The 26,110-nt window shown below is 29.0% G+C and overlaps 5 protein-coding genes across 8 annotated transcripts; 3 read left to right on the top strand and 2 right to left on the bottom strand.

The window, feature by feature from the left end:
- The first annotated feature begins 1,656 nt into the window (after nucleotides 1-1,656).
- On the top strand, nucleotides 1,657-4,792 carry LOC145753975 (checkpoint protein HUS1-like). Its single transcript, XM_082570544.1, has 7 exons — nucleotides 1,657-1,748; nucleotides 2,068-2,195; nucleotides 2,664-2,840; nucleotides 3,019-3,156; nucleotides 3,485-3,600; nucleotides 3,818-3,975; nucleotides 4,418-4,792. Exons 1-7 carry the CDS (start codon nucleotides 1,697-1,699, stop codon nucleotides 4,501-4,503), a joined length of 855 nt encoding a protein of 284 aa, XP_082426670.1. The 5' UTR covers nucleotides 1,657-1,696; the 3' UTR covers nucleotides 4,504-4,792.
- Nucleotides 4,530-5,776, bottom strand: LOC145753967 (uncharacterized). Its single transcript, XM_082570532.1, has one exon. It carries the CDS (start codon nucleotides 5,735-5,737, stop codon nucleotides 4,850-4,852), a length of 888 nt encoding a protein of 295 aa, XP_082426658.1. The 5' UTR covers nucleotides 5,738-5,776; the 3' UTR covers nucleotides 4,530-4,849.
- A 464-nt stretch (nucleotides 5,777-6,240) lies between these two features.
- On the top strand, nucleotides 6,241-10,179 carry LOC145749976 (uncharacterized protein C8orf34 homolog). Its single transcript, XM_082565880.1, has 12 exons — nucleotides 6,241-6,375; nucleotides 6,507-6,608; nucleotides 6,926-6,992; nucleotides 7,128-7,262; nucleotides 7,436-7,551; nucleotides 8,078-8,180; nucleotides 8,271-8,352; nucleotides 8,457-8,586; nucleotides 8,828-8,910; nucleotides 9,045-9,150; nucleotides 9,377-9,492; nucleotides 9,607-10,179. The coding sequence occupies exons 1-12, from the start codon at nucleotides 6,313-6,315 to the stop codon at nucleotides 9,626-9,628; spliced, it is 1,125 nt and encodes a 374-aa protein (XP_082422006.1). The 5' UTR covers nucleotides 6,241-6,312; the 3' UTR covers nucleotides 9,629-10,179.
- On the bottom strand, nucleotides 10,085-11,841 carry LOC145749987 (33 kDa inner dynein arm light chain, axonemal). Its single transcript, XM_082565891.1, has 6 exons — nucleotides 11,713-11,841; nucleotides 11,418-11,597; nucleotides 11,069-11,201; nucleotides 10,773-10,951; nucleotides 10,377-10,541; nucleotides 10,085-10,196 (listed from the first exon to the last, which is right to left on the bottom strand). The coding sequence occupies exons 1-6, from the start codon at nucleotides 11,791-11,793 to the stop codon at nucleotides 10,161-10,163; spliced, it is 774 nt and encodes a 257-aa protein (XP_082422017.1). The 5' UTR covers nucleotides 11,794-11,841; the 3' UTR covers nucleotides 10,085-10,160.
- Nucleotides 11,842-12,673: 832 nt separating this feature from the next.
- LOC145760495 (MOB kinase activator 2-like) lies at nucleotides 12,674-25,723 on the top strand. 4 transcript variants are annotated; one of them, XM_082574423.1, is made up of 6 exons: nucleotides 12,674-12,786; nucleotides 14,004-14,065; nucleotides 22,879-23,033; nucleotides 23,267-23,363; nucleotides 23,630-23,754; nucleotides 24,310-25,723. In XM_082574423.1, the coding sequence occupies exons 2-6, from the start codon at nucleotides 14,049-14,051 to the stop codon at nucleotides 24,747-24,749; spliced, it is 834 nt and encodes a 277-aa protein (XP_082430549.1). In that variant the 5' UTR covers nucleotides 12,674-12,786; nucleotides 14,004-14,048; the 3' UTR covers nucleotides 24,750-25,723. The 4 variants fall into 4 exon arrangements, with proteins under 4 accessions (XP_082430549.1, XP_082430535.1, XP_082430527.1 ...); XM_082574409.1 differs by lacking the exons at nucleotides 12,674-12,786; nucleotides 14,004-14,065 and adding an exon at nucleotides 16,902-17,113; XM_082574401.1 differs by lacking the exons at nucleotides 12,674-12,786; nucleotides 14,004-14,065 and adding an exon at nucleotides 20,817-21,047.
- The last annotated feature ends 387 nt before the right edge of the window (nucleotides 25,724-26,110 follow it).

Here is a 26,110-nt window from a genome sequence, read left to right on the forward strand (position 1 = left end):
CTATTTTTTAAAACAAACATTTGCACTTAATAAAAAGAGGAAATGAATCGTTGAAAAAATGATTTAGTACTAGAAAAACGAGGTTAGAGTTCCCATGTGATAAGAGTTGTTAAATAACCCGCAAATTCGATAAACAAGTTATAGTTAAAAGCATTGGAACTCATTGTTAAAATAGGGAGGAAAAATACGCCAAAGTTTGACAGCAAATAAATAACAATTTCATTTCAAATCAACATCAAAAACTGTTTGTTTATAAAATTAAAGGTTAGCTTATGTGGATTTATCCAAAATAAGCTACATCAACCCAACTCAAAGTAGAGCCCGTGGTAATCAAAAATAAGAAAACACAACCGCTACTCCTCGATACGCGTCTTAATTCTCACAAGCGTAAATTTGTAAATAAGCGTTTCTTGTTTGATGACTGTATTTCTCGCACATTCGAACTTTCATGAGGTAGGCGATTGCGACGATAGCCGAAAAAAAAGGGACTTGGCCTATGTGGGCATTATAGACATATTGGCCTCGTTTGGGCACTTCGGAAAAATAATCGGCCTTCTGTGGGCATCAGACATGGGTGCGTCGATCATCGTCTTGAGTTGGCCATCGTTGGGCAAAAGAAACTAGGTAGTTCGTGCAAGAAATGTACTTCATCTTGTTCACTTGACCCGCTTGGCAAAGAAAAATACGTAAAAAAAATGCCGCGATGGTTTCTCTTCATCTGTCGTTTTTGTAGTTTGACTGTTAAAATTTAAAGCTGGCAATAACGTTTTCCCATTTAAAAATTGTTAATTGTCTGTTTTTATTCTAAAGTTTTGGCTGATAAACAAAAGCTGAAAACTTGCTTATCTCCGTTTGCGCGACTCCTCGGAAGGTGTTCATTTAGTCTGAGAACAGAAGCTACAAAATTCTGTTTAAATCTCAAAACCTTAATCACGTCGGGAAAATCATCATTTGTAGCGAATTATTTATTTAAATTATTAAAAACATTCTTTAGTGGTTAGTTGATACAAGAATATAAAATTCTGGCTAAATCTTACGGATATAAACTCTGAATTTAGGTAATGTCTAAATCCATGTTTATTAAGTGGCGTCCGTTCAGCAGAACGGAATTGCCTAACTATTTTTTAAAACGAACATTTGCACTTAATAAAAAGAGGAAATGAATCGTTGAAAAAATGATTCAATACTAGAAAAACGAGGTTAGAGTTCCCATGTGATAAGAGTTGTTAAATAACCCGCAAATTCGATAAACAAGTTATAGTTAAAAGCATTGGAACTCATTGTTAAAATAGGGAGGAAAAATACGCCAAAGCTTGACAGCAAATAAATAACAATTTCATTTCAAATCAACATCAAAAACTGTTTGTTTATAAAATTAAAGGTTAGCTTATGTGGATTTATCCAAAATAAGCTACAGTTCAAATGCAATTCAAACTACTTCTGAGGCAGTTAAAATATTTTTTTTGAAATAACATAATTAATATTATTTAATACTGTCAAATGCAACAAAACTTATTTATAATAACAGAAATCTTTTAATGTTTAGTTCGTAAAGTTAGTCATTTTACTTCGAGGATAAAAAATTATTAATAGTTAAATAAATAAAAGTAGTAAATTAGGGAAATCCCGAATCATATTTACAAAACATTGCAGGCGACGAAATTCAAATCTAACTTTTTGGAAATTTAACAATAACATGAGATTTCGAGCTAAAGTTGTTGACATAAATTGCATTCATCAATTTACAAGTAAATAACGAAATTTTTTTCTTTTTTTTTTTAAATTTTTTTTAACTTTTTTGATAATTTTGTAAAGGAATTTTGAATAACTTAATTGTTTACATATTAAAGCTTGTTTACTATTTTAACTAATAACTACAAGACTATGAATAAAATTCGTTGATAAAATATTTGTTTAATTTTTTTTAAATCCATAAACCTGTTGATATTTAAATTGTTATTAAATTATCGTAATAATGTTAAAATTATATTTAAATTAACTTTTTTTTTGAGTAAAAACGTTTGGCTTTAATTTTTTTGTAGTTATATTCAATTACTTTTATTTCAGATGTTGTCACCACAATAAGCAAATTATTAAAAACTTGCACTCTCCGTTTATCTGAGGATAAAATTTATTTTATTTTACCTGACCAAGTAGTTAATGGTGGAGTTCGAATGTGGTGTGAACTAAAACATGTAATATTTTAAAAATTGTTGTTATTTTTTTTACTTATTCCTTTGTTAGACAGTCAAATGCGCGACCTAAACATAGAGTAACATCAGTTACTTGACCCAGTCTCAAGTTGCCTGTGGCAGTTTGAAATATTATAGATTATAATTGCCCGATAATTATGCTGCAGATTAAGTGTTGGCTCAGCAGGAGTTTATACTATTTATAACGCCTTACTCAAGGGCGCTACAGCATGACAGCAGTGGGGATTGAACTCTCGACCTCATGGTGATGTAGCAAGTGTTCATATCACGCTGCCGGTTTAAGTTAGTTTCATTTGCAGCGATACAAAATATTTATTACGATTGTAATTTTGCAATCTAAAATTTTTTAAAATAGTTTTTACAACCGTTTTATATATACACACTTATGTTTATTATTTTAATGTTTAAAAAATAAAAATTAACAAAAAAGGTTATATTTTTTATTGTCAGGGTAATTTCTTTGATGAATACCAGATGGAAGGAGTTAACAGCGAATTTAATGAAATTTATTTAGAAGTTGTAGCTGAGAATATTTGCAGAGCTTTGAAGTCAGCTCATAGTGCAAAATCAATGAAAATTAAACTTACAAAAAAGAAGTCACCTGGTCTCACTTTTGAAATTGAATTGGTGATTTCATTCTTATATATATTATATATGGTTAAATTTTGTAACTAATGCATTAGGATTTTGTGATAGAAAATTTAATTTAATAGTAATTTTATTGGCAAAAAATATAAATGATTAATAAACAAAAACCTAAATTTATTTTTTAACATTTATTAAACATATATTGATTATTATTAAGCCCTCACTGGTTAGCAGCTCGCGAATGGTAACTCATGATATTCCAGTAAACGTAATTCCAAAAAGATTATGGAGTGAATATTTAGAACCTGAAATGCCAGATTTTCACGTCAGTATTTGTATGCCACCTTTAAAACTGGTAAGATTGATTTGTGTTTTTTTGTTTTTTATTACTTTGTAATTTATTTTAAAAAGTAACAATATAACTTTGTTCTTCATAATTTTTTTAATATTTGATTAATTTGTCAATAGCCAATATGCTCTGGGTGGCATTTTAATTGTTGTATTATAGTTGCGATTTTGAACTAAAATTTGCCTGAAATAATTTACCTGCAACTGACAAAAAGCCTTTTTTTTGTAGGCCTATATTGGACATACAAACATGTATATATATACTGTCCACTAAGCTTTAATATAATATAGATGTAAGCTTTAATATAAATAGATTTATTTTAATAACTTTTTAGCTTAAAAACATCACAGAAAGATTAAAAAACTTGAGTAGTTATATCGTTATATCAGCAAACCAAGAAGGTGATATGACAATGATGGTCGAAACTGAGATAGTCTCAGCAACTACCAGGTTAAATCTGTTTTCGTTTTTTATTAATTCTATAATAAATTAAGTTGCCCAATATTCTGTTTAATTTTTTTTGAAATTGCAAGCTTTGTACATTTAAAAAAATTTTTTTTATTTATTGATTTTTAAATCTTCAAGTGCTAACTCTGATTTTTAGGTCTTGATTATTTATTGACATAACTAATTTATCACTAAATTGAATTATTGTCCATGTTTTAAGATTTCAAAACCTTGAGATTCCACCCTTAGAAGATTGTGATTCTCAAGCTTTATGTAAACACTGGTTGCCCCATGAACTAGCTAGTGCTCGAATTGATATTAGGAAATTTCAACAATTCCTTACTAGCCAACAAATGAACCCTTATAGAGTAATTTGTAGTAAGTAAACTAAATGTTTAGGTACCAAAAAATATACAGGATCTCATGAAAAACCCGCAGCGTAGTTTAGTAGTAAGAACACTTCCTACACAACATTAGGTTGTGAGTTCAATTTCCACTGCTTCCGTGCTGTAGCGCCCTTGAGTAAGGCTCTGTAAACAGTATCAACTCCTACTGAGCCAGCACTTAATCAGCAGCATAATTATCGGGCAATTATAATCTATAATATCCAAACTACCACAGACAACTCAAATTGGGTCGGAGTAACTGATGTTACTCTATGTTTAAGTCGTGCATTTCGACTTTCCCACATCGAGGATAAAAATATATATACAAAAAAAATGGATACAGTTCTGTTTATTTTATAGGCGTCAAAACTTTATGTTATTTTTTGCACTTTTACAAGCCTAATTTATAAAAAAATTTCAATATTTTAATGCAGATATAATTCATGAAACAGCTGTTCATTTCTTCCTAGTACATGACGATATTTCACTGCAGTATTTTATACCAGTTGTTTCCACATAAAAAATATTTGTTCCCAGTATATTTATTCAAAGTACTGCAATAACTGAACCATGAAAGAACAGAGAAACTAAAGTGTACATGAACGTGAATTAGAACAAATAACACCATGGAAAAAGCAGCATATTAATATAAACACAGTGAAAAAACAGGATTTATTTTGTAACCAATAATAGTATTAAAAAAGGATCATATTATTAAACCAAGTTTTATGTATCAACGCAAACATAAAAATGGCATTGTAAAAATTGTTCTTTTGTTTTTTACATTGTTAAATAAAAACAAACGAAAAGTGAAAAATAAGAAAATTTCATAAAAAAAATTCTTGACCAGCGTTTATGTAATTAAATTATTTTGCTTTGAAACAATCAATTAAGTTTACTTTTACAGATGTGTTTCTAAAACACAAAAAGGAAACAAATGAATCTGTTTTCGGCATTCCAGGAAAAAGAGGTCTTGGTTTTGGTTTAACCGTGTTTTCCTTTTCGGAGACATTCTTTTTAGGTCGTCCCTTTTTTCGTTTTAACGGTGGAGTTGTTATCTCATTTTGATCTGTGGTATCTTCACTCGAACAAGCTCTTACTGGTCTTAGAATAACTCGGGGCGACAATCTCACAGATCTCTTTAAGTCATCTGGATTTTCTTCCTTCCATTTTCGATTGTGAACTTTTTGTCGATGCATTTTTACTGGACTTTGACTTCTTGTTTGCGGGGAAGAAGAATTGCTCGCGAATTTTCTTTGTGCCCTCATCTTTGGCACATGGTCATCTTGATTGTTCTTCATTTCCTGCTGGGTTATATCACATTTCTCTTGCTGTCCGGTATCTCGTTCAGTATAGCTGTGAGCAGATGAAGTTTCGGAGGTTGCTTCCGAACTTACTTCTTGATCTTCAGTTCCATTTTCCAAATCCCCCATCCCTACTGCTTCTAATAGTTTGGTTTGTAACCTAGTCAAACGAATCACGCAATTATCATCTTTTAAACCAGCAGGACTGCTTTTTTGGCCAGATAAATTGTTTGGAACACTCAAAGTATTCTCAACTTGTTCTTCCTCTGTAGTGTTTGATGTTGAACAGTTATCTTGGTCTGGTGAATTAGTTTTTGATGTTGGGGAGCTGTGTTTTTCTTTTAAAGATCTTAGCAAAACTTTTTGCAATTGTTTTTCTTCCTTCCAGTGCACATGATCTTCATGATAACTTACTATTTTGCGGACGCGTTTTGGTCTTCCAGAAGACATTTGGAAGTAGTCTGAAAGATATTTTTAAACTGTACAGGAAAAGAGTATCACGTGAAATAATTAAAAAAAAACAGAATTATATAGCCTATTTTGGTACAAAAGATACAACATATATAATTATAACGTAATAAATGTTTAAGTTAATCAAGTTCAGGCGCTAAAATTAGATAAAAATCTGTTTTAGACGGTGCTGTGCCAGATTTTATAAACAGATCAAATTGTAAAAACGTGCGTTATTTACGAGAAGCGTTTTCCGAAAATTATATAGCTGTATAGGGCTCTCTAACGCTAGCTTAACCGTTTGGCAACTTTACCATTAGACCCTATGTACGTTTAATAATAAATTTGATAGCTTATTTAACTGTTATTATTTACAAAAATCTAAAAACACAAGCGCTTTTTATTAATTTTGATAAATATAAATGCTGCAAATCTGACGTCACTTTAAAATCGGGAAATCACCTAAGATTACTACGGCTCACTGATTCGAATACGTTGTAGCCATAAAATATTTTTAAATTGAAACCAAGGTGATAGTTCAAACTTTTTTGTTTTTTGACTAATTTTGATTAAAAATGGCGTCCAAGATACAAATACAGTCGTATTTAAAACAGAATAAAGTTAGTGAACTGTTTGAGGTAAGTTGTATGGTTTTAATTTTGTAGTAAATGTTTTAATAAAATAAAAATAAAGAAAAAATTTATATTTTAAATTTATTTTAATTTTAAGATAAAATTTTTTTAATTTTTTTGTTTATGTCACTTAACAGGATATGATGGGAAAGTTAATTCATGATTTGCCTTCCAATCCTGTTTTATATCTTATTGGATTATTGCAAAAAAAAGAACAAAAAACTAAATTAACTCAAAAGGTTTATTTAATTTAAAAAAAATATGGCATCAATTAATTCTTGTTATCAAACTTAACGGCAGCATGGTGTAGTGGTAAGAACACTTGCTACTCCACACATGGGGTCCTGGGTTTAATCCCCACTGGCCTCATGCTGTAGCGCCCTCGAGTAAGGCGCTATAAACGGTATAAACTCCTGCTGAGCCAGCATTTAATCAGCATATATACAAAAAAAAAAATTATTTGTGCTATAATATTTTATTTCTGTGACAATATTTAAAGTTTTTGTATTTGTCATACTTAATTCACCCCAAAATAATTTACAAATTAATATTTTAGACTGATACCAAAACATTATCTAGCTCAAAAAGATTAAGTTCTTCACATAATGCTAATATGTGGTCAGGTGAGTTCTTAAAATGATCAAAAATTTGGCAAAATTATTTATATAGCCTATTAATAAACTTTTTAATTTATGACAAGTTAATGTAATATAAGTTAGATTTTTACCAAAAAAATTCTCTTTTTTTTATTTTATAAGGTTCACCTACTAGAGCTAAATCACCCCCTGCACCAAAAACAGAGAAATTTGAGAACAAAAATGAAACTGGTCGTCAATATTCCAAACCATGGCAAAGCCACAGCAAAAAGTCACCAACAAAAGAAAGCAAGAGTGGTAAGATTAAGCATTGTGAAACTTGTTTAGACTTTATATAGAAAGTAGTTTTATAAAGGTTAGTTTAAATTGTAAATTTTTGAGATTTCAAATTTAATTTGATAAACTTTAAAAAATGTAATTTTGACACAAAGTTTTTGTTAAACTTAAAGTTAATGTTTTTTTAACTTTAGTGTTATCATCTCAAACATTACCGGCATCTTTTAACAAAACACAAAAATCAAAACAAACTAAATCTTCTTCAATGGTGTTTGATGGAGAAAAAGCAAATAAAGGTTCTGACAATCAGGTATTAAAAAAGATAAAGCCCATTTTTTTATTGAAAACAACTAGTTAATAGCCCACCTTATGGTCAAGATTTTAATTGTCACAATATGGTTGCAAATCTCAACTAATATTTGCCAGTGATTTACCTTTACCTGCGCAGCACAAAACACAAAAATTTTATTTATTTGGTGGGCCTATAGATTTGACATCATTATATATATTCTTTACTAAGCTCCATTATATATATATATATATATTTTTGTATATATCTTTATCCTCGATGTTGGAAAGTTGAATGCGCGACTTAAACATAAAGTAGCATCAGTTACTTGAGTTGCCTGTGGCAGATTGGATATTATAGATTATAATTGTCCGATAATTATACTGCTGATGAAGTGCTGACACCTTGCTCAAGGGCGCTACAGCATGAAATCAGTGGGGATTAAACCCCGATCTCATGTGTAGTGTAGCAAGTGTTCTTACCACTACATCAGGTAAATATATAAGTACACTTTTTAGTTTTAATAATAATATTTATTTTATTGAAGGATACGGACTTATGTTTGTTGTATGCAAAACCCAAAGTTTTTGGAAAAGTTTCCAATGAAAATTATTCGGATAATCTTGACTCAGAAATTAAATGCCAACCAAGTAATATACAAGTTTTTTCTAAGCAGTTTAATAATCATTTTTTTCAGTTGGTTTGCCTTATTTTTAATTTGATTTGTTACATTTTTTAAGCTGAAGAAGTAAAAATGAAAGGAAAGAAGAAATCAAGCAAAGATGCGAAAACAGAAAAATTAATGAGAAGAAAAAATTTAAAGTTAGCAACTACCTACTTATTTTCAATTAAAAAAAAACAAGTTATTTATAATTGCCTAATACTTAAATTTTTAAACCATTTACACTTTTTAACTTTGTTCATAGTGAGACTGTGAAAAAATTGAAGAAAAACAAGGAAAACATTGAAGCAGCTTCGAACAGTGATCAGGAAAATGAAGATGATGCGATCGAGATTTGTGAGGACTACAGTTTACTCCAAGAAGAAGGAATCATGGTAAAAAGTAGTTGACCATGTCATAACATAATTAAAATCTTTATGTAAACATTAATAGCCTACTTATGGTATGTTTAAATTATTAAATTGATTTTGTCATTCTTTTCAGATGCATTATTGTAATATTTATTGAATTTATAATCTATTCACTGTCTTTAATGCGCCAAAAAAAAGAAAAAGTTATACAAAAAAAATTTTTATTTTAAGAAATATTAGAATTATGTGAATTTATATATTGCAGCATCCACCTAAAACAGGGGTGCATCCGATCTTAAACACAAACAGAAGAAAAGAAGAAATTGAGTTGGTTTTAAATATGTCAAAGTAAGTTGTACTTTGTTAAACTTTTTATTATAAGAGTATTAAGATGTTATAAAAAAGGTTTGTTAAGAAAAGCAACAGATATCTTATTATTAAACCCATACAGGCACAAAAAACAACTTTCATTTTTGTTGCAGATTCTTCGAGAGTCTAGGAGGTTCAATGAATGTGGGTGATGATACAAAATCAAATATTTCTTCAGTTCACCATGACAATGATGAAGACTTTGAAAGTGCCTCACAGGTGATTTATTTTAGTTTAAAAACAATCAAAGTACTAAATACATATATTATTAAAAAATTGTATACTAATATAATGAATTACTGTAGTTATATGTGAACAACTAAGGACTGTTTTATAATAAACATGTTTAAAAAATCAAATTTATGAATATTTCTTTTCTTTTTTAAAACTTTTTATATTTTAAGATAGTATAAGCAAGCATGTAAATTAAGATTTTCTTATTTAGGTAACTGGACCTAGGAAACCAGTTTGGGGAAGACCAACATCAGAGGTTGATTCTTACATCTCAAAATCCTCCAAAGTTGCTCGCAGACGAGGGTTGGCTGCTACATTCGATATCCCGTAAGTTGTTTATATTAAAAAGCAGTTTTAAATTTAAATTTTGGCGGGAAAAAGTGGGAAAAGAAAATTTACTGTACAGGCTTTTATATGTTCTTTATGTCTTTTATTTTTTAGAGAATCAGCTAGTGGAAAATAAAATGGTACAATTTGATTTGTTTAAAATAGTCATCAATGCGTTGTATAAAACGGTGCCTTTTTGTATTATATGCAGTATTTTATATTATTTGCTAATGTTCCTATAATCAAGTGTATTTTAAAATAGCTTTTAGCACTTGTAGTTTTATGTATTTATAACATTTATAGCCTATTAGTTTTTATATTTTTGTTGTATTTTTTTATAAACTATTTGGGTGTACAAATTGTTTCTTGACAGTCTAGTTATTATTTATTCTAAATTGTCTACAATAATTTGTTAACAAAAGTACCAAAAAATGCTATAAAAATGTAGCCAGTAATTACTAAAGTTTAAAAATTTATTTAGTTCCGCATTTATGTAAAAAAAATGTGTAACTTTTAAAAGTTTTTAAGCTGTTATAGTTTATTGTAAAAAATCTTTTTAAACACAAACAAATATAATAAAAAAAGTTAGAACCAAACTAACAATACTTTTTATTTACAATAAACAAAATGATATAAACAGAACTACAACCGATCTTTAAGAAGTTTGTTTATTTTTTCGGTGCAATAATTCCTTCCAGTTGGCTCTAAAGATTAAAAGATTTTAAAAATTAAAAAATATCCAAACAAATTTAAAAAAAAAATTGTGCTTATTTAAAAGTTAAAAAATGTTAGCAATTATGTTGGTAAATTGCTAAACAGTATTGAAACTAATTTACAGGCATAGTTTGTTAATTTAACCAAAAAACTTTATACTTTATGTTTACCTTTAATTGTTGGTTAGTTCGTTTAAGGAACTGAATTTCTTCTGCATGTTTCTTCTCTTCTACTTGCCTTCTTTCCGCCTCTCTCTTTTCGATTGCCTCACATTTGGCCTTCAACTCATTGACATTTCTCTCAAGTTCTCTCTTCTCACTTTCCAAATCTGAAATCTAAAAAAAGGAGGAAAAGAATAACTTTTATTTTTTTGATGCAAATTACTGTAATAGTTGTGGAAAGGTTGAATTTACAACATAAACATATGGTACCCCAACACAGTCTCATGTTGACTTTGGTGTTGGCTTAGCAGAAGTTTATGCTTTTTCTGGCATCTTACTTAAAGGCCCCACAGCATGAGATACCCAATATCTTATGGCTCATGTTATCTAAAAACACTTAATTACCTTCTTTTCCATATCAGCTTTTCCTTGCTCAGCCTGTAATGCCTTCCTCATACCAAAAGCAACGCTGCTTTCATACAGAGTCTGGTAAGCTGCGATTGTCATTCTAATTTCATCACGAACTCTCAACAATAAAAGTCCTCTCTCTGCACAATTTATTGTGACTTGTCTGATAAGTTCATCTGAAAAAAAATATCATTTTTAGATTCTTTTTTCAAATTTTTGACATTATCTCTTAATGAAAGCAAAGTTTTAAAATTACTCAAACTTGATATATTTGTTGATTTATTTCAACTCACCAAAACATTGTGAGTATAACTCCCTTCTAACTGGGCAAATTCCTGTTTCTCTTGCCTGTCGTTGTTGCAGACGTTTGTCGAGTTCTTCTTGTAAGTTTACAACATCCAACCTAGTTGCTGGTGTGCTTGATACCTATGCAATTGTTTGATTTAAGTAGGCTATTGTTTAAGTGTTGCTTGAATTAAAGTATAAAGTAATACTTGTAGATTTATGATTACAGATATCACCATTTGTATTTTTTTAAAGCCAAAAGTATAATACTAACTTACAATTTAATGGAAATAGATAAAACTACAGGACAAATTTACTTTAGACTAAAACAGAGTAGTTTATGATTATTATGAGTACCTGTTGAACCCACAGTTGTCCGGACTCATTCCATTCCCTTGGAGGTAGAATGCTGTTTAAGATTTCATCTGTTTGTTGTTGTTTGCTAGCATCTATTGGGGATAATTGTCCAGTTTTAGGGGGTCCTGGGATTGGGCCTTTGGAGGCTACTTGTTGAGGACTAACTTTAAGTGCTCTCGACTAATAAAACAATATGAATCAAGTTTTAAAAGTAGTTTATTTAAGTTTTACAGGTTTTATATTAATGTGTAAAATTTTAACTTATTTTTTTAATTATTTACAATGTTATGTTTACCTTTGAAGTCTTTTTTTCTGTGTTTCTACTGACTAAAACTGGGTTATCATATTTTAAGAGGGATGAGTTGGGTGGAATCATTTTTACAATAAGTTTTAACAAATTAAATTTAAAAAATCAAAAATCCTTGACACAAAGTATTTTTAATAGGTAATTTAGCCAAAATTTTTTTTAATTATAGAATTAATTCAAAATAAGGTAAAAGAGAAATTTAATACATTTGCAATTAATCTACAATCTATAGGGTTAGGCATACAGCGTTATAACTCTAAAATTAAAATTACAACAATAAAATATGTAGTTTTAATTGCTGTAAATGTATTTTATTTGCAATCCACGTATAATAAAGTAAATCTTAATAGAAAACAGCACAAAACTCAGTAACGATCGTTTTAATAACAATTTATATTTCGTTGTCATAGTAATTTTGTTTTAACCGTATTTGGCGCTATTTTACGTATTTTTTAATTAGTTATTACTCCAAATTTTAGAAATTTGGATATAAATAATTGATAATTTTAATATAGAATTAAAATTATTAAAAATTTTATTTATTGTATTTTAATTGTAAAATGCGTTTATGTAAGTCACATTCTACAGTAAAATAAAATATAATGTAATTATTACAATAAAAACCTATTTTATAATACTTAATAATTTTTCAATTAAAAAATAATTTATTTAGAGAACTATAAAAGCCTTAACTTGAAAACTTACTTAGAAAATGGATCTCAAATGGAGAACCCGGTAACTCTACTTCGAACCGGGAACTAACCAACAATAAAGTTCTCAATTTCCGGGAGAAAAGTTTCAGGAATTTTTGCATGCAATTACGTAAAGAACACGTTACCGAAATTCGTGGCCAGCTACCTGTTTTAAACATTATTTTCGCTATGTTATGAAAGTTTTAATTATACATGTTATGTAAGGTTTACCTTAAGCTATTGATTTGGTATTTTATAGAGATTATCTTAGTAAAATTCGTGTTTAATTTTCTGCATTAACTCGTTTAATATCAAGCAATTACAGAAGAACAGACCTAACAACAAAGCACCGACCTTTAAAACATTTTTGGTAAGGTTTATGCAATATTTTTTATATAAAAGCTTATCTTAATCTAAAAATATATATTTTAATGTTGCTGTTTTGTTGTTGTTTAACTGTCTGACATCGACAATAAGATAATGCAACTTTGACTTATTAAAGTCTATTTTAAGTTGGTTTTTAAAGTTATTTGTAGTTGTTATTAGTTGGTAGTAATTAACAGTCATTTATGACTGTATGTTTTTGTTAAATAAAACTTTAATTTTATATAGGCTATAGAATATAATAATAAATATCTTTTCTGACTTCCTTTTTTGCTGTGTCATGTCAATATCGTATTGTAAGTTTTAAATTACTGCTGATAAAATTAACTAAATGTTATTCAATCAAATTCTTTTCATAATTCTATCTTTCTTTAAAATTTGTTGGGTCTTGTCTGGTTTAATTTTGTTTGTTTATTGTTTATTTTAAATATGTTGATACTTAATGTTAATCTGTTAAGAACTTTATAAAAAAATAAACATTTTGTTGTTAAAATAACTTTTAATATTATCATTTTTACGTTAAATAATCGGCTATAAAGGAAACACATTTTTACAAATAATGTATATATATTGTAAAAATTTGTATTATTTAAAATAATATATATATATACCATACAAGTATGAAAAAATTTTTAAAAAATATATAAAATTGCACTGATTGTAATTGAATAATGATGCTGCTTTTACTTTGTAATTTTTAACATTTTTTAAGAACATTTTGTAAACAAGCGTTTTTACCCAAAATAAACAAAGTAAATCAATTTATAAATAAATTATTCAATATTTGACTAATTTGATAATAAGCTGATAAAACAAACTATATTTGTTATAAAAAATAAAATATATATATAATGTAATAAAATCTAGGAATTCTGTAGAGTTAATGTAATAGAAATTGGCGTCTTTCTCTATGTTTATATTCCTGATAAAATCTGTGAAAATATTTTGATTATTTGATAAGATAGGACTTCAACATTTAAATACTTTTAATGCATTTCTTATGGGCTTACTGTTAAAACAATAATTTTCTGAAAGCATTTTTATGTGCAAAATTATTTTTATTAAAGTAATTCTCTTGTGTAGTAATTATAAACATGTTTTATCTGGCCAACTAAATAACAGGGTGTGCCTTCCTTTATTATTTTAATTGCATAGAATTACAAAAAAGTTTTCACTTAATTTTTGTTTAAATTTTGTTCTTAGATAGCGAATGTTGAAAATCAACAAAGTGAAAATAAAGAACAAATAATGGATTGGCTAATGGGGTAAGCAAAATATTAAACATCTAAATATTCTAAAGTACTTAAGGTATAAGCTATCTAAAGTATAAACTGTATATAAATTAAGGTATTGTAATTTAGGATAACATTATGGTTATAAATTTATAAATGTGTATAATAGTATGTTGTAGTATCAAAACCACAATTTGAAAATCAATATTTTTGCTGAGGCCTATGCCTGTAATCTTTTCAGTAAAATGTAACATATATATATACAATATAAATAAATATATATATATATTTTAACATTTTTCTATATAGAATTGTTTTATGTTTATACAATCTTATTAACTTGATTAAGACTTTTGCATGCTATATATAAAAATCTGTTGTTTATATATAAATATAACCATATACAACATACTATTTTTGGTCATTTTTGATGAACACTATTTTTACTTATTTGTTACAAAAAGTGTTTTATATATACATGATTTAAGCATAATTGTAAGGGCCAAAGTAAAGTTAAGATTAAAACTTTCTTTATAAATAACTTTATTGCAAATTCTCCAATGGCTTAGGCAGTAAATAATATAAAATAATTGCTTTAATTTGACTGGTTAAATCTATTTTTAACTAAACTTTGAAACAAGATTATGGTAATCCTCAAGACTGGTGGCTCTTGGCCAAAAACTAAGCTATCCAACCACATTATATTAAAACTAAATAATTACTTAAAACCTAGTTTTAAAGTTAAACTTTTGGTATTGCGATATTTTAATAAATATTTTCTTAACTTTTTTTAGGATTATAAAGGCCTAACTATTTTTAAATATGACTAGAGAGTTAGATAGAAGTATTAAATGTTACAACGCTGATAAAAAGCGACTTTTAAAATATATTTTTTTAGTTTTAAAAATTGAAAAACCTGTTAGGTAGTTGTTCAACCAGGAAGCAATTTTTGTGTACTTGGTTAGTTTTTTTAGCACCGTTAGAGGGCACTGTACAGTTGTGTAATTAAATTAGCTTCGGCACGTTGCTTTTTCGCCCTTTCTAAAAACTTTTTTTTTAGCCCAAAATTTTTAATTTTCGTAACAAAGTTTTGTTCAACTAAATCCTTTGAATAGTAAGTAACATAATGCTGGTAAGGTTACGGTTAACGCTATTGAATTGTACTTAGTACGTGGTAAAAAGTGATTTTTGACGTCAATCGAGATATTCAATTTCAATTAGATAAGACCAGGAGATCTTGGGTAAATAATTTAACACATATCATGTTCATTTCACTAATTACTTCACAATGCCTCACTATAACAAAACAACTTTCCAAATAAGTATTTGCCCAGACAATTCCCCAAATGAAATACCTAATTTAGGGTAAGCTTATAAAGCTGTAATTTTTGGTGCAAAACAATCTTGTTTTGAACGCAAATTGGCCGTTTTTTTCGGGCTCCTTCGATCACGTGACTAACTTAGTAAGCGTGACGTGTTTGGTTGAACATGTTTCCCGTTTATGCAGATCTATTTAACGGTTGGTAGAAATAACACTGGCATTCCGATCCGCTGTTCTTTTTATGGGGTAGTATAAATACCGGACATTTTCATTACCCTTCCTTATAGATCGAATTAGTGTCTTAGGAAAACCGCAGAAAACTATAAAAATTTCTGAAAAGTGAAATTTAGGCTAAAGCGTTGTCTTTTAACTTTTTGTGTGTTAATAGATAACCACGTTTTATCGAATTTTAAAGCCTTTTTTGTGTGTCTTGGCGTATATTTATAATTGGGTATTTTTTTTTTCGAAGCGATGGTTTTTTTTTGTTTGTTATTCAATAAAAAAACTATGATTCACCGATTTTATTAAAATATTTTTTGCATATTACTTGACGATTATTCTGGTTGTTACAACATTTTATAAAGGAAAGTTTTACCAGCATTTTAAGGAAATGTTATGCATGTTTTTCTTAGTTTACTATTAAGATAGAAAACTGTGATTAAGCATATTTTAGGCAAATATAAACTCCGCTGTGTTATTAAAAATGTCGTGTATTGTTGTGGTGTACGTTATTAAACCCTTAAGCCTGGAGTTACTTCGTACCTTCAATTTGAAGCATAATAATAACCATGTATGTTAATGTTAAAGCCCGAATTCTACCGCTCGTCAGGCTTGGGTTATTCCTTAAAACATTCATCCATTGTACGTTATACTCCGTCTTTAAAAGCTATTTTTATTATTGGTATATATATCTTTTATTCCGTTTAAAAAGAACCGTTCGTCAATTAAATAAATATATATTTATATATTTGAATTCTGGAAAGCGTTATTTGTTTAGTTAACCGCGTTTTAGTTTCTTTACTCGAATAAGGTTAAAATTAAAAGTCAAGAAACAGGATTTAGCTTTGGATTAGTTTATATTTAAAGTTTATACTGCGAAAATTTTAGTAATAATATTTTGGAGTGCTTTTTTATTTTTAGATTATAGTTGAGCCAAATGCCTAAACATTGACACGAAGTATGTAGACCTTAATTATGTTAATATTTCAGTTTAAAATATAAAAAATTACAAATTCAATCAAATAGCTCTAGGGCAGGAGTTTTTAACCTTTTTGTCTCGTTTACCCAATTATTCAGTAAATTTACCCCCTCGGTAGGTAGAATTCAGGGAGTAAATGTACCCCCGATTAAGAACCCCTAGGGGTTGCGTAAGCTCTAAGGGATGCATAACATTTAAAATTTCAGAGAATAAAGAGATTGTTATTAATACTAACAATCTTGTATCTATTTCAAGAAAATTCTTTAAGATTGCGCTACTATTCGGAAACACGTGGTTTAGTTATAACAATTAACATTGAATGTAATTTCCGTTTTATTACAGAAGTAAAATTTGTTGTAATACATTTTTTAGTGTTGTTGTAATATATTGATAGAAGTATTTATGTGAGAAAATATTTAAGGACAATGCTTCTATGCCAACAATAAATACCACACAGATATATGGGTTCTGTTAGTTTTTCACGAAAAAGTGAAAGTGTTTGTATTAAAAGTGTTATTCCATCTCCATCCACAACAAAATCATTTATTTTCAACTGCTGCTGGTACGCTTTATTTTTTTAATCCAATTTTATGATTAATTAGAGTAAATGTGATCTGTTTAGATACGTTTTTGTGTAGTAAAATTAAATATTTATTATATATATGTATGTGTGTTTTTAAACATTATTTTTTTAATATATATATATTATTATATGTCAAAATTTGGGTAATTTATGTCTTTAAATATTATTTTTCTGTAAAGATAATAGATCATTTTCGATTTTTTTATCTTGTTTACAATGTTGATATAAGTAAGTTATGCTTTTATTGATGACCACTAAAAGCCAATAGAAAAAAAGTTGGTTCCGTTGATTTTAATCTTTAATATGCCCAGATATAGAAACTTAAGTTGGGTGGAATTTTAGGCGTGCAATTTTTAAGTTATATTTAAATTTGATTTGTAATCTTTAGATTTTGTTAGTTTCATATTTATTTTTCAATCTATAATTATTTTGTTGTTTGGTAAAAAATGAATAAATTTAGGGCGTTATATTTAAAAAAAAAAAGAATTTAAATATTTTTTATGACTACTGAAGCGTAAAAATGATGCGTGTTGACAATTTTAAAATGCAAATGAACTATGACTTCGCATTTTTCAACAAAATCTTTTCAGGTTTAAAAATAGATTTCGTTTTTCTTCGAAACAATCAAGTTTTGGTATAAATAAATTTTTTAGTGTATATGTAATCAGCAATTTTGTTTTGGGTAAGCATAATGTATTATGGAAACTAATTATAGCGTAACCTTAAAACCTTCGCTACACCACTTAAAAACTTCTGCATTTAAATGTCAAGTAACAGACGGTTTTACAAATTTCAACTCCCTTTTATATATACCCCGCTGGTCTGTATTTAAAAATAACGAAAACGACGTTAATTTTACGCTTAATTTGACTTTAATACTAGGCGTATATGGCGTGGTTTTTAAAAGCAATAAAATACAAATAAGGGATGGTTGTTTGCTATATTTAAAAATCGCAGATGTTGGTTAAATATATATGTGCGCGCTTTGTTAAGGTATATATATGTGCGTGCGAGTTGCTAAGACCACGAAATTATTATGTTTTTCGTCTGCTGTTGGCTAGACTTTTATCGCTAGTGGAGATTACAAAAAAGTGTGCAGTTTCCAATTTCAGGTTTTTGTCATTTTTATTTGAGTTTTGGACAATACCACGTGGTCTTAAATATTTTAACTTAGTACAGGCCTCAAAAACTGGGTCGAAGTAATAAAAAATTATGTGTGAAATTAGTTTAGGGTGTAAAGTCAGTATTTCGACAAAAATGTGTATTTGCTTCATGTATGGATTTTGTATTGCCATTTTTTGTTTATTCCTTGTATAATAATGCACAGCGTTAAATTATGGTTAATAGAAATATCATCTATCTTAAACCGGCACTTATGGTTTTTATTCTTCCTGTTTGCTTACAATCGGTTTTGGTTGACTTTTTTTAACATTATTGCAGGATACAGTATTTTGTATGGTATAAAGAAAGGCTAGTTTCAGTTGTGATTTTTGAATGAAAATTTTTTTTGATTTTTTCGTATTGCCGAAATTTTTGCAAACTTTGGAAAGTACAGTTTTTAATATGTTGTTTAAATAATGATCTGCGCGAAAAAGTAATTCGAACCGTTATTTAAACATTGACAAAACAAACTTCGAGCTGTTATAACAAGCCTATGCCAACGAAGCTTTTAAACTTTCGACTCCAAAACTGGTTGATGTCGCTTTTAAGCGGAGTGTATTTAATTAAAGACTCGCTAACAACTGTTGGTATAAGGAGAAAGGAGAAAAGATTCTTTTTAATGAATAACCAACAGACGACATTATTACATTGCTAGTCTAGTGCTGTTTTGTTGTTTCTATGAGGTAGCTATGACCTAACAAGAGGAGTTGTGACATCATCTTTGGAATGTTAGGTTGTTATGTTGTTTAATTTATTTATAAAGTAAAATAGCCTACAGAATGATAGCCTTTTTGTGCTTGATTGATGAGTAAATGATATGAAGCGATTATCGTACGAGGAAGTTAAGACTAAGTCGATGTTGTCGCCAAGCTATTGGGATAGTCAGCAGATTACTTTTCCTTTGTAAAGGTTGTTGAATAAAAGAGTCGTTGGTAGGCTAATTCTATTTCTTTGTTCGCAGTATTCACTAACGAATAGCTACGGAGCGCATCGGTGGTTTTCCTTTAGACTAAATAATAAAACGAAAAAGGGGGTTTTCGATGACTTATCGTGCGTTTCACCCTCTTTTTTAGTATTTCTAGCTATCGTGAACCAAGATCGTGCCTTTTAAAGCCAAGTAAATTGATTTAGCGAGGGTAGACAGGATGTGGTAGGGTAATTATTTTCGCAGATTGTTTAAAGCATGGTTGGTGGTCACAGTTTTTCTAAAACCTCGAGTTGGCGAAAAAATGACAAGGTGTTGAAATCCCCAGCAATTTCGTCAGTTGTAATTAATCTGACTGCCAGCTAATCGATTTCAAAAACGAAAGAAGATAGTTAGTGATTACGTCATTATATTTCAAGCATATTGAATCAGTGTGCGCGACTTTATTTACTTAGTGTAGTTAGCGTTCTGTATTTAGAGTCGTTAATAGGAAAGAGTCTTGTGTTACAGCAAACATTAAACCTTCTAAAATCGAGCTAATATTTAATTTCGGTCGCCAACACACAGACCTCGGGGCCCTGAAATTTGCATTTATTTTTATGACACTCGCGTTCTGGCTTTCCCATATGTCGTGTCCTGTTTTCTTTACGTGACAGACCAAACGAGCGAATTCGAGACGCTAATTCCATTGTATTTTGTGATCGTAAACGAAAGGAATTTTATAGGAATATGTTGTATGATTAGATTAAGTTTTCAACGATAAATGAATAGGGTATTTTATAAAAGAGAACCCTTTGTCAAGTGTAGTTTCAGTTTAAAGAGGTAGAGTATGTTAAGACATCTAATATAGCAGCTTTAGAAATTTCAAAATATCAACTAACAGTATTGACGCATTTGTTGAATAATAAAAGTATTTGTATGGTGCAAGCATGCTGATGTAAGTTTAATAGTTTACAATTCAATTACGCTGAGATAAGAATAGAACAGACCAGGAACTGTAATCACGACAAGACTATCCTTGCTTTAACAACACCCTGCAGGTATCACGTGACCAGTAAAAGCACGTGCTTTTTAATAATTCTCGTAACTGTGAAATTTCGACTTATTTATATGTCCTGTTGCAATTAAAAAGAGAAGGTTTTAAAGTAGGTGTTATTGTCAAAAGTATTAAAAGTTATAAAAACCTTCCATTTTTAGCGTTTCGAACCATATTAAGGCTAGTTCAAAATATAATTTTTAAATATTTCAAGTTATATTTGAATAAAGGAAGTTTATATTTTCGCAAATAGTAATTATAAATATTAAATGACTCAGATTTATAAATTTAGATTTATATTGTTTATACTGATTAGTCAATTACACATAGATAACATAAACAGAAAATATCCAGAAGTAGTCATTATTGTATTAATATCATTTCAAAACTTGTTTTATGTATTTTTTGAAACTTGGTAGTAGGGATTTTGATACCAAAAATTTTCATTCAGAATATGAAATTTTTTCTGGGTTTATTTATAGAAATCAAACGGAATTTTTCTAGTATTAAGTAATCGATTGTTTAACAAAAAAAACGGACCAAAAATTAGGCTTTTGAAAAAAATTCTATAGATAATATAATATATTGTTTTTTTGTAGTTTTGTGTTAAAAATCTTGATAAATATTGTATAAAAATTGTAAAAAAAAACATCGTTTAAAATGACGATGCTTGATCAAATTCTTCAAATTCTTTCACCAAGCAAAGATTTTGATAAAAGCAAAAGAAAACAAGATGTACCATTCCGTTCCCTGAACTCAGTGAACGAATACAAATTCAAGAAGTCAAAAAAGTAAAGGATTTAAACTAAAAATAACGGATTTATCATGGATTTATACTGTTTACACCTTTATTTTTATTAAAATTTTAATTAATTTACATAAAACTTGTTTGTAAAGTTTTTGCTACAAGTACAAACTTGTCTAGAAATTTAAAACCCATAGAAATAATATAATACTAGTTTTTAATTATTTTCACGAATAACATATTTAGTATAATTGTTTAAATAGTAATGTCCAGTCATTAAAACACACAAGAAATGTGTGGAAATTAAGAATCACATGTTATTGCGGTAACTAATAGTAAAAGCAGCATCATTTTCTTTTTAAATACCGTCTAATAGTGGCGTGATAATATTTAACTATGTGACGTCATAGTCAATAAACGTCATCGTAGAGTTGGCGAAGTTAGGCGAGCGTTCAAACTGCGCTTTGGTAAACATGGACTAAAAATAGAAAAAGGGTTGTTGTTGGTTGTTAAAGTTATTCGCAAGTTGTTAAAAATAGTTGCGTTGTTATTGCTTTATTTTGTGTTGAACACTGTCTGTCGTAAACTGTAAAAGTAATGTCGTAATTCGTTTGATTTCTATTTTAAAGAACTAGTTTTATAAACTTTTGGCTTACATGTAAAGCTTTACAATTATCATTTTGGTTTTAAAAAAGTTTTTTTGAAATTCTTTATAAGACACATTGTTCTTTTTTGTTATTTTAAGTTGTGATTTAAATGTAATTGTCTATTTATTAAAGTTCTATAATTGCCACCATTCAAAAGTAAATTAGCACAACTGTTTTTTCCATCACAATCATTTAAACTTAGCATGACTTGAGTCATTCTTTGCAATCGATATTCGAATAAACACGTCATGTTAATGTTATGATTTATCCACGCAGTAATCATCACTAGGAGAACAGTTAGCCTAATACATCTGTGTTTATATTAGTTAATGCAGTATGAGAAAGTTCGGTAGGCGAGTTCTTACAGACAAGAAAGGAATGCATTAGTGCTGCCGTCCTTCGTGCATTCTTCTGTATGCTCTAGTTCACCTACCTAGTTAGCCTTGTCGTTTTTAATAGCTTAGTCTCGTTGGTCTGTAATGGATATTAAATGATAGGTATAGCTGTAAGTGAGCGTATGTCGACGCCTTATTTAAAGACCAGTTCATATTTGTAAACTATAAAAACGTATTTATAGTTATTAGCTAAAGGGTGCAATAGCAAATAGACAAATTTTACGAAGGGAAAAATTAAATAATTTCTATTCAGTTTCCTGCGTCATTTTACAGTTTTCACATTTATTGTGTGCGTCAAGTTTTTGTATTAAAATCGATCTTTGTCAGTTTGCTCAGCGTCTAGGCTTTTAAATTTTTTAATAAGATTTAAATTGAAACTTTAAACTATAGCTGGACTACTACATTGCCTAAAACCAGCAGGCTAGAAAGTTATGATCAATTTTATAACAAGGTATCTTTGGAATTTGTAAACTTATTAGAAGCTTATTTATGACATGAGATTATATATCAAATAAGTTTTCTATTTTGCCAGGAAATTGCTAAATAATGATATAACTAAATGGCTTAAATATATGTGTTTTTGTTGTATGATATCCTGGTGTTAATATGTATATTATACATTAACATTTTTGCGACGTTGCGTAGTTTTTTAGCCTAGATTAAATGTAAAATGATATTTTTATAGGTTATTTGCTTATTTCATTACTTAGGTCAAAAGAATATCGTGTTGAATGATTTATTTATTTGTGTATTTATTTTTTCAGCATAGAAGCCATAAAATTTATTAAAATAATTTTAAAAATTATTTTTAAACGAATTTTTATCGCTTTTCTAGGAAGGGAAAAAAGAATGAAAAAAAGACAATTGTTGAAGAAAAGAAACCCTACCTTGAACAAGATATTAAACAACAACGGCTTTCTGGTTTAAACCTGAGTAGTATTATCGAAAAACCACCAAAAATTGAAGAAAAAGAATGGATTGCCACGCACAGTAAGTTCCAGAAAACACATATATGGGCTTAGTGCGCTTACCGCAAGGTTTTAAGTTTAAGCAAGTTTATTCCAGTTACAAACTGTTTTAAAATAGTTTTGTAAACCTTTTTTGTAACAAGATATAACTGTTAAAACCTCTTTTCAAATAATTTTCTCATTTTAGGCATTGTTTTTAACTAATTTTAAATACATATTTTTATATCAGAGTTATGGTAATAATTTTTTTTTCAGCTATTTCACTTTTCCACAATATTAATTTACTTTATGGAACTGTATCTGAATTCTGCACAGCAGACTCTTGCCCGGTAATGCAAGGCCCTTCTCAAACGTAAGTTTAATTCAACAACTGTTTAATATTTAACTAAAAATTACGTAATACTGAAGTGTATTTATTTTAAACTTAGATTAAAAATAAATGTAGTACTTTTTCACATATAAGAATGAAGTTTTATCATTATTACTCATATATATATATATACCCTTTTAACCTTCATTTTTATTATAGTAAGCTTATGAAATATATTAGTAATATCGGTTTTAGGTCACGTAGGTCATATACACCGTATGTTATATAAGTAATGTTGTTTTTTATAGGCAATACACTTGGGTGGACGAACGAGGAAAGAAATTAAAGTGCACAGCTCCTCAATATATTGATTATGTGATGACGTTTTGCCAAAAGTGTGTAAGCAATCAAGAACTATTCCCAACAAAATATGGTGAGTTGTTAAAAAATATATATATGTATAAATGTTAGATCTACAATAGTATATAGTAGCTGCATTTTATCATTTTTTTGTTTTTTAAAGACATGTTTAGTGATAAGAAACAATAAATACCTTAAAAATTGAAATTACCAAGTTTATAATCCAAAATCTCTAACTTTTACTTCTAAACTTGACCTTGTTACAATAACATTGTTTAAAAAATGCTTTTAAGATTTGCTTTAAACTTTAATCTTATTTGTGTCACGTGCCCTGGTATTGATCAGGTAATGTCTTGCATCCTCTCTCCTTTTAAAAAACCTTTCCTTCAAATCGATAAATTCCTTCCCACGATCGATTAAACTATTTCTTGTTTCTCAATATCGAATATGTTTTGCTTTAAAACTTTTAATTTAAAATTTTTCGGACAAAGTTGATATGGGTTTTTAACTAAATTTAAGCAAGTTATTTATATAGCTTAAAAATATATTAATTTTCGGGAAGTTTTGGAATATTTATATTCATTATTAGAGTATATTCTTTCTTTTTTAACTGATTTTTTATACGTAGGTCAAACTTTTTCCGACAATTTTTCGAACGACATCCGAAAGATTCAGAGATATTTATTCCACGTTATTTCGCATATGTACTACTCACACTTCGCCCGTCTCCGTGAAATGGACTTGCACGGGTACCTGAACATTGTTTTTCAACACTTCACTTATATTGTCCGCGAATTTAACTTATTAGACCGACGAGAGACAGCAAGTTTGGACGATTTAGTCGACCACTTGGGTCTGTATAACCCTTCTCCAACTGCCCCTGTAGATTGCCCCCGCCCGACTTTATCTAATCAGGAAACTACGTCACAAACGACCACGTCATCACGTGCGTCACCGGCGCCAGGTGCTAACCGAGCAACAAACTTGCATTCGTCTCCGCTGATGCATAAAACAAGGGGCAACGGCTCGGGCCCGATCAGCCAATTTCAAGGCTGGACATCGACATGAAATGACGTCACAAAGCCCCTATGTTGACACTACCGTATAACGGACATGTTTGACGTCACGAGACGTAGAAAGCCAGTGAGAATAGCTGGTTGCACTTTGAGACGAGTTCTGTAAGATGGCGGCGTTTCGGACAATGCGGTGCTGGTTGTATACTCGTAATGATAATAATATTAAAAGCACACTAATGTTATATGCTGCAGTCGGATAAACTTTGTTATTTATTTCAGTTTAGTTCAAAGCATGTATGCGTCGTTGTTTTATCGTTGTTTGCTGTCGTTACGCAATTAGTTCAAATCCTGACCTTGCTGCGGCAAGAATGACGGAAAAGGCCGATTTTTTTCCTATTGCAAATTAGTTTCATACTTCGAGATATCTTCAATTTCTTGTTACCACACACCTACAAAAGCATATTGCTGTATTCTTGCTTAAGCGATCATTTTTCTACTGATAGCTCCTTAAAAAATTCGCGTTGCTTTTTTAAATATTTCTTCTTCGATTTGTTTTAGCGTAATCTAGTTTTACCATTTAATTCTATAATTTTTTTCGATAAATTTAAATTAGTAGTTAGTATTAAATTGTCTAGAATTTTAAAATGAAGCATTAAAGGCCTTTGTGGATTTAGTAAATTTGTTTTTAGCGTAGTTATCTTTGTTACATTCATTGCCGGCTCTAAATTGGAAGGTGTGCTATTCTATGCAATAATAAAATATAGGTACGATGATAAAAACCAGAAAATCTGAAGCTTAAAAATTGATGTTAATAATATTCAAAAAAATAAATTGTTGTTATGTCGTTATTTTATTTGTAAATTATTTAAAATAAAAAGTTACTCTAAAAAACATTTAACCAGGTTGGTGCAATGTTATTAATATATCTAACAATTTTATTCGTTTTTTTTAAACCTGAATTTCTTTATTTATCTTTTAAATTAAAAAAAATAAAATGTTGTTTCCAAAATGAATGTTGTGGTTTTATTTATTAAGTCTTTAAGAATGCTATAATTGTATGTTTGTCGGTTACAAGTAATAATTAAAATATGAGTGGTTTTGAATAATAATTCTATTAAAAAAATGTTGTGGTTCATATATACATATATATTTTGTATAGAACTTTATCCTCGATGTGGAAAAGTCAAATGCGCGACCTTGGGGTATTGTATAGAATACAATTTTCTAGTAACTATACTGCTGATTAAGTGCTGGCTCAGCAGGAGTTTATACCGTTTATAGCGCCTTACCCAAGGGCACTACAACATGGGAGCAGTGGGGATTAAACCCACGACCTCATGGTGGTGTAGCAAGTGTTCTATCCACTACTAAACGCTGCCGGTATATATATACAGTTATTTTAATTAATTTACA

This window comes from Corella eumyota, chromosome 1 (genome assembly GCF_963082875.1).
Source record: "Corella eumyota chromosome 1, kaCorEumy4.1, whole genome shotgun sequence".
NCBI classification, from domain to species: Eukaryota; Metazoa; Chordata; class Ascidiacea; order Phlebobranchia; family Corellidae; genus Corella; species Corella eumyota.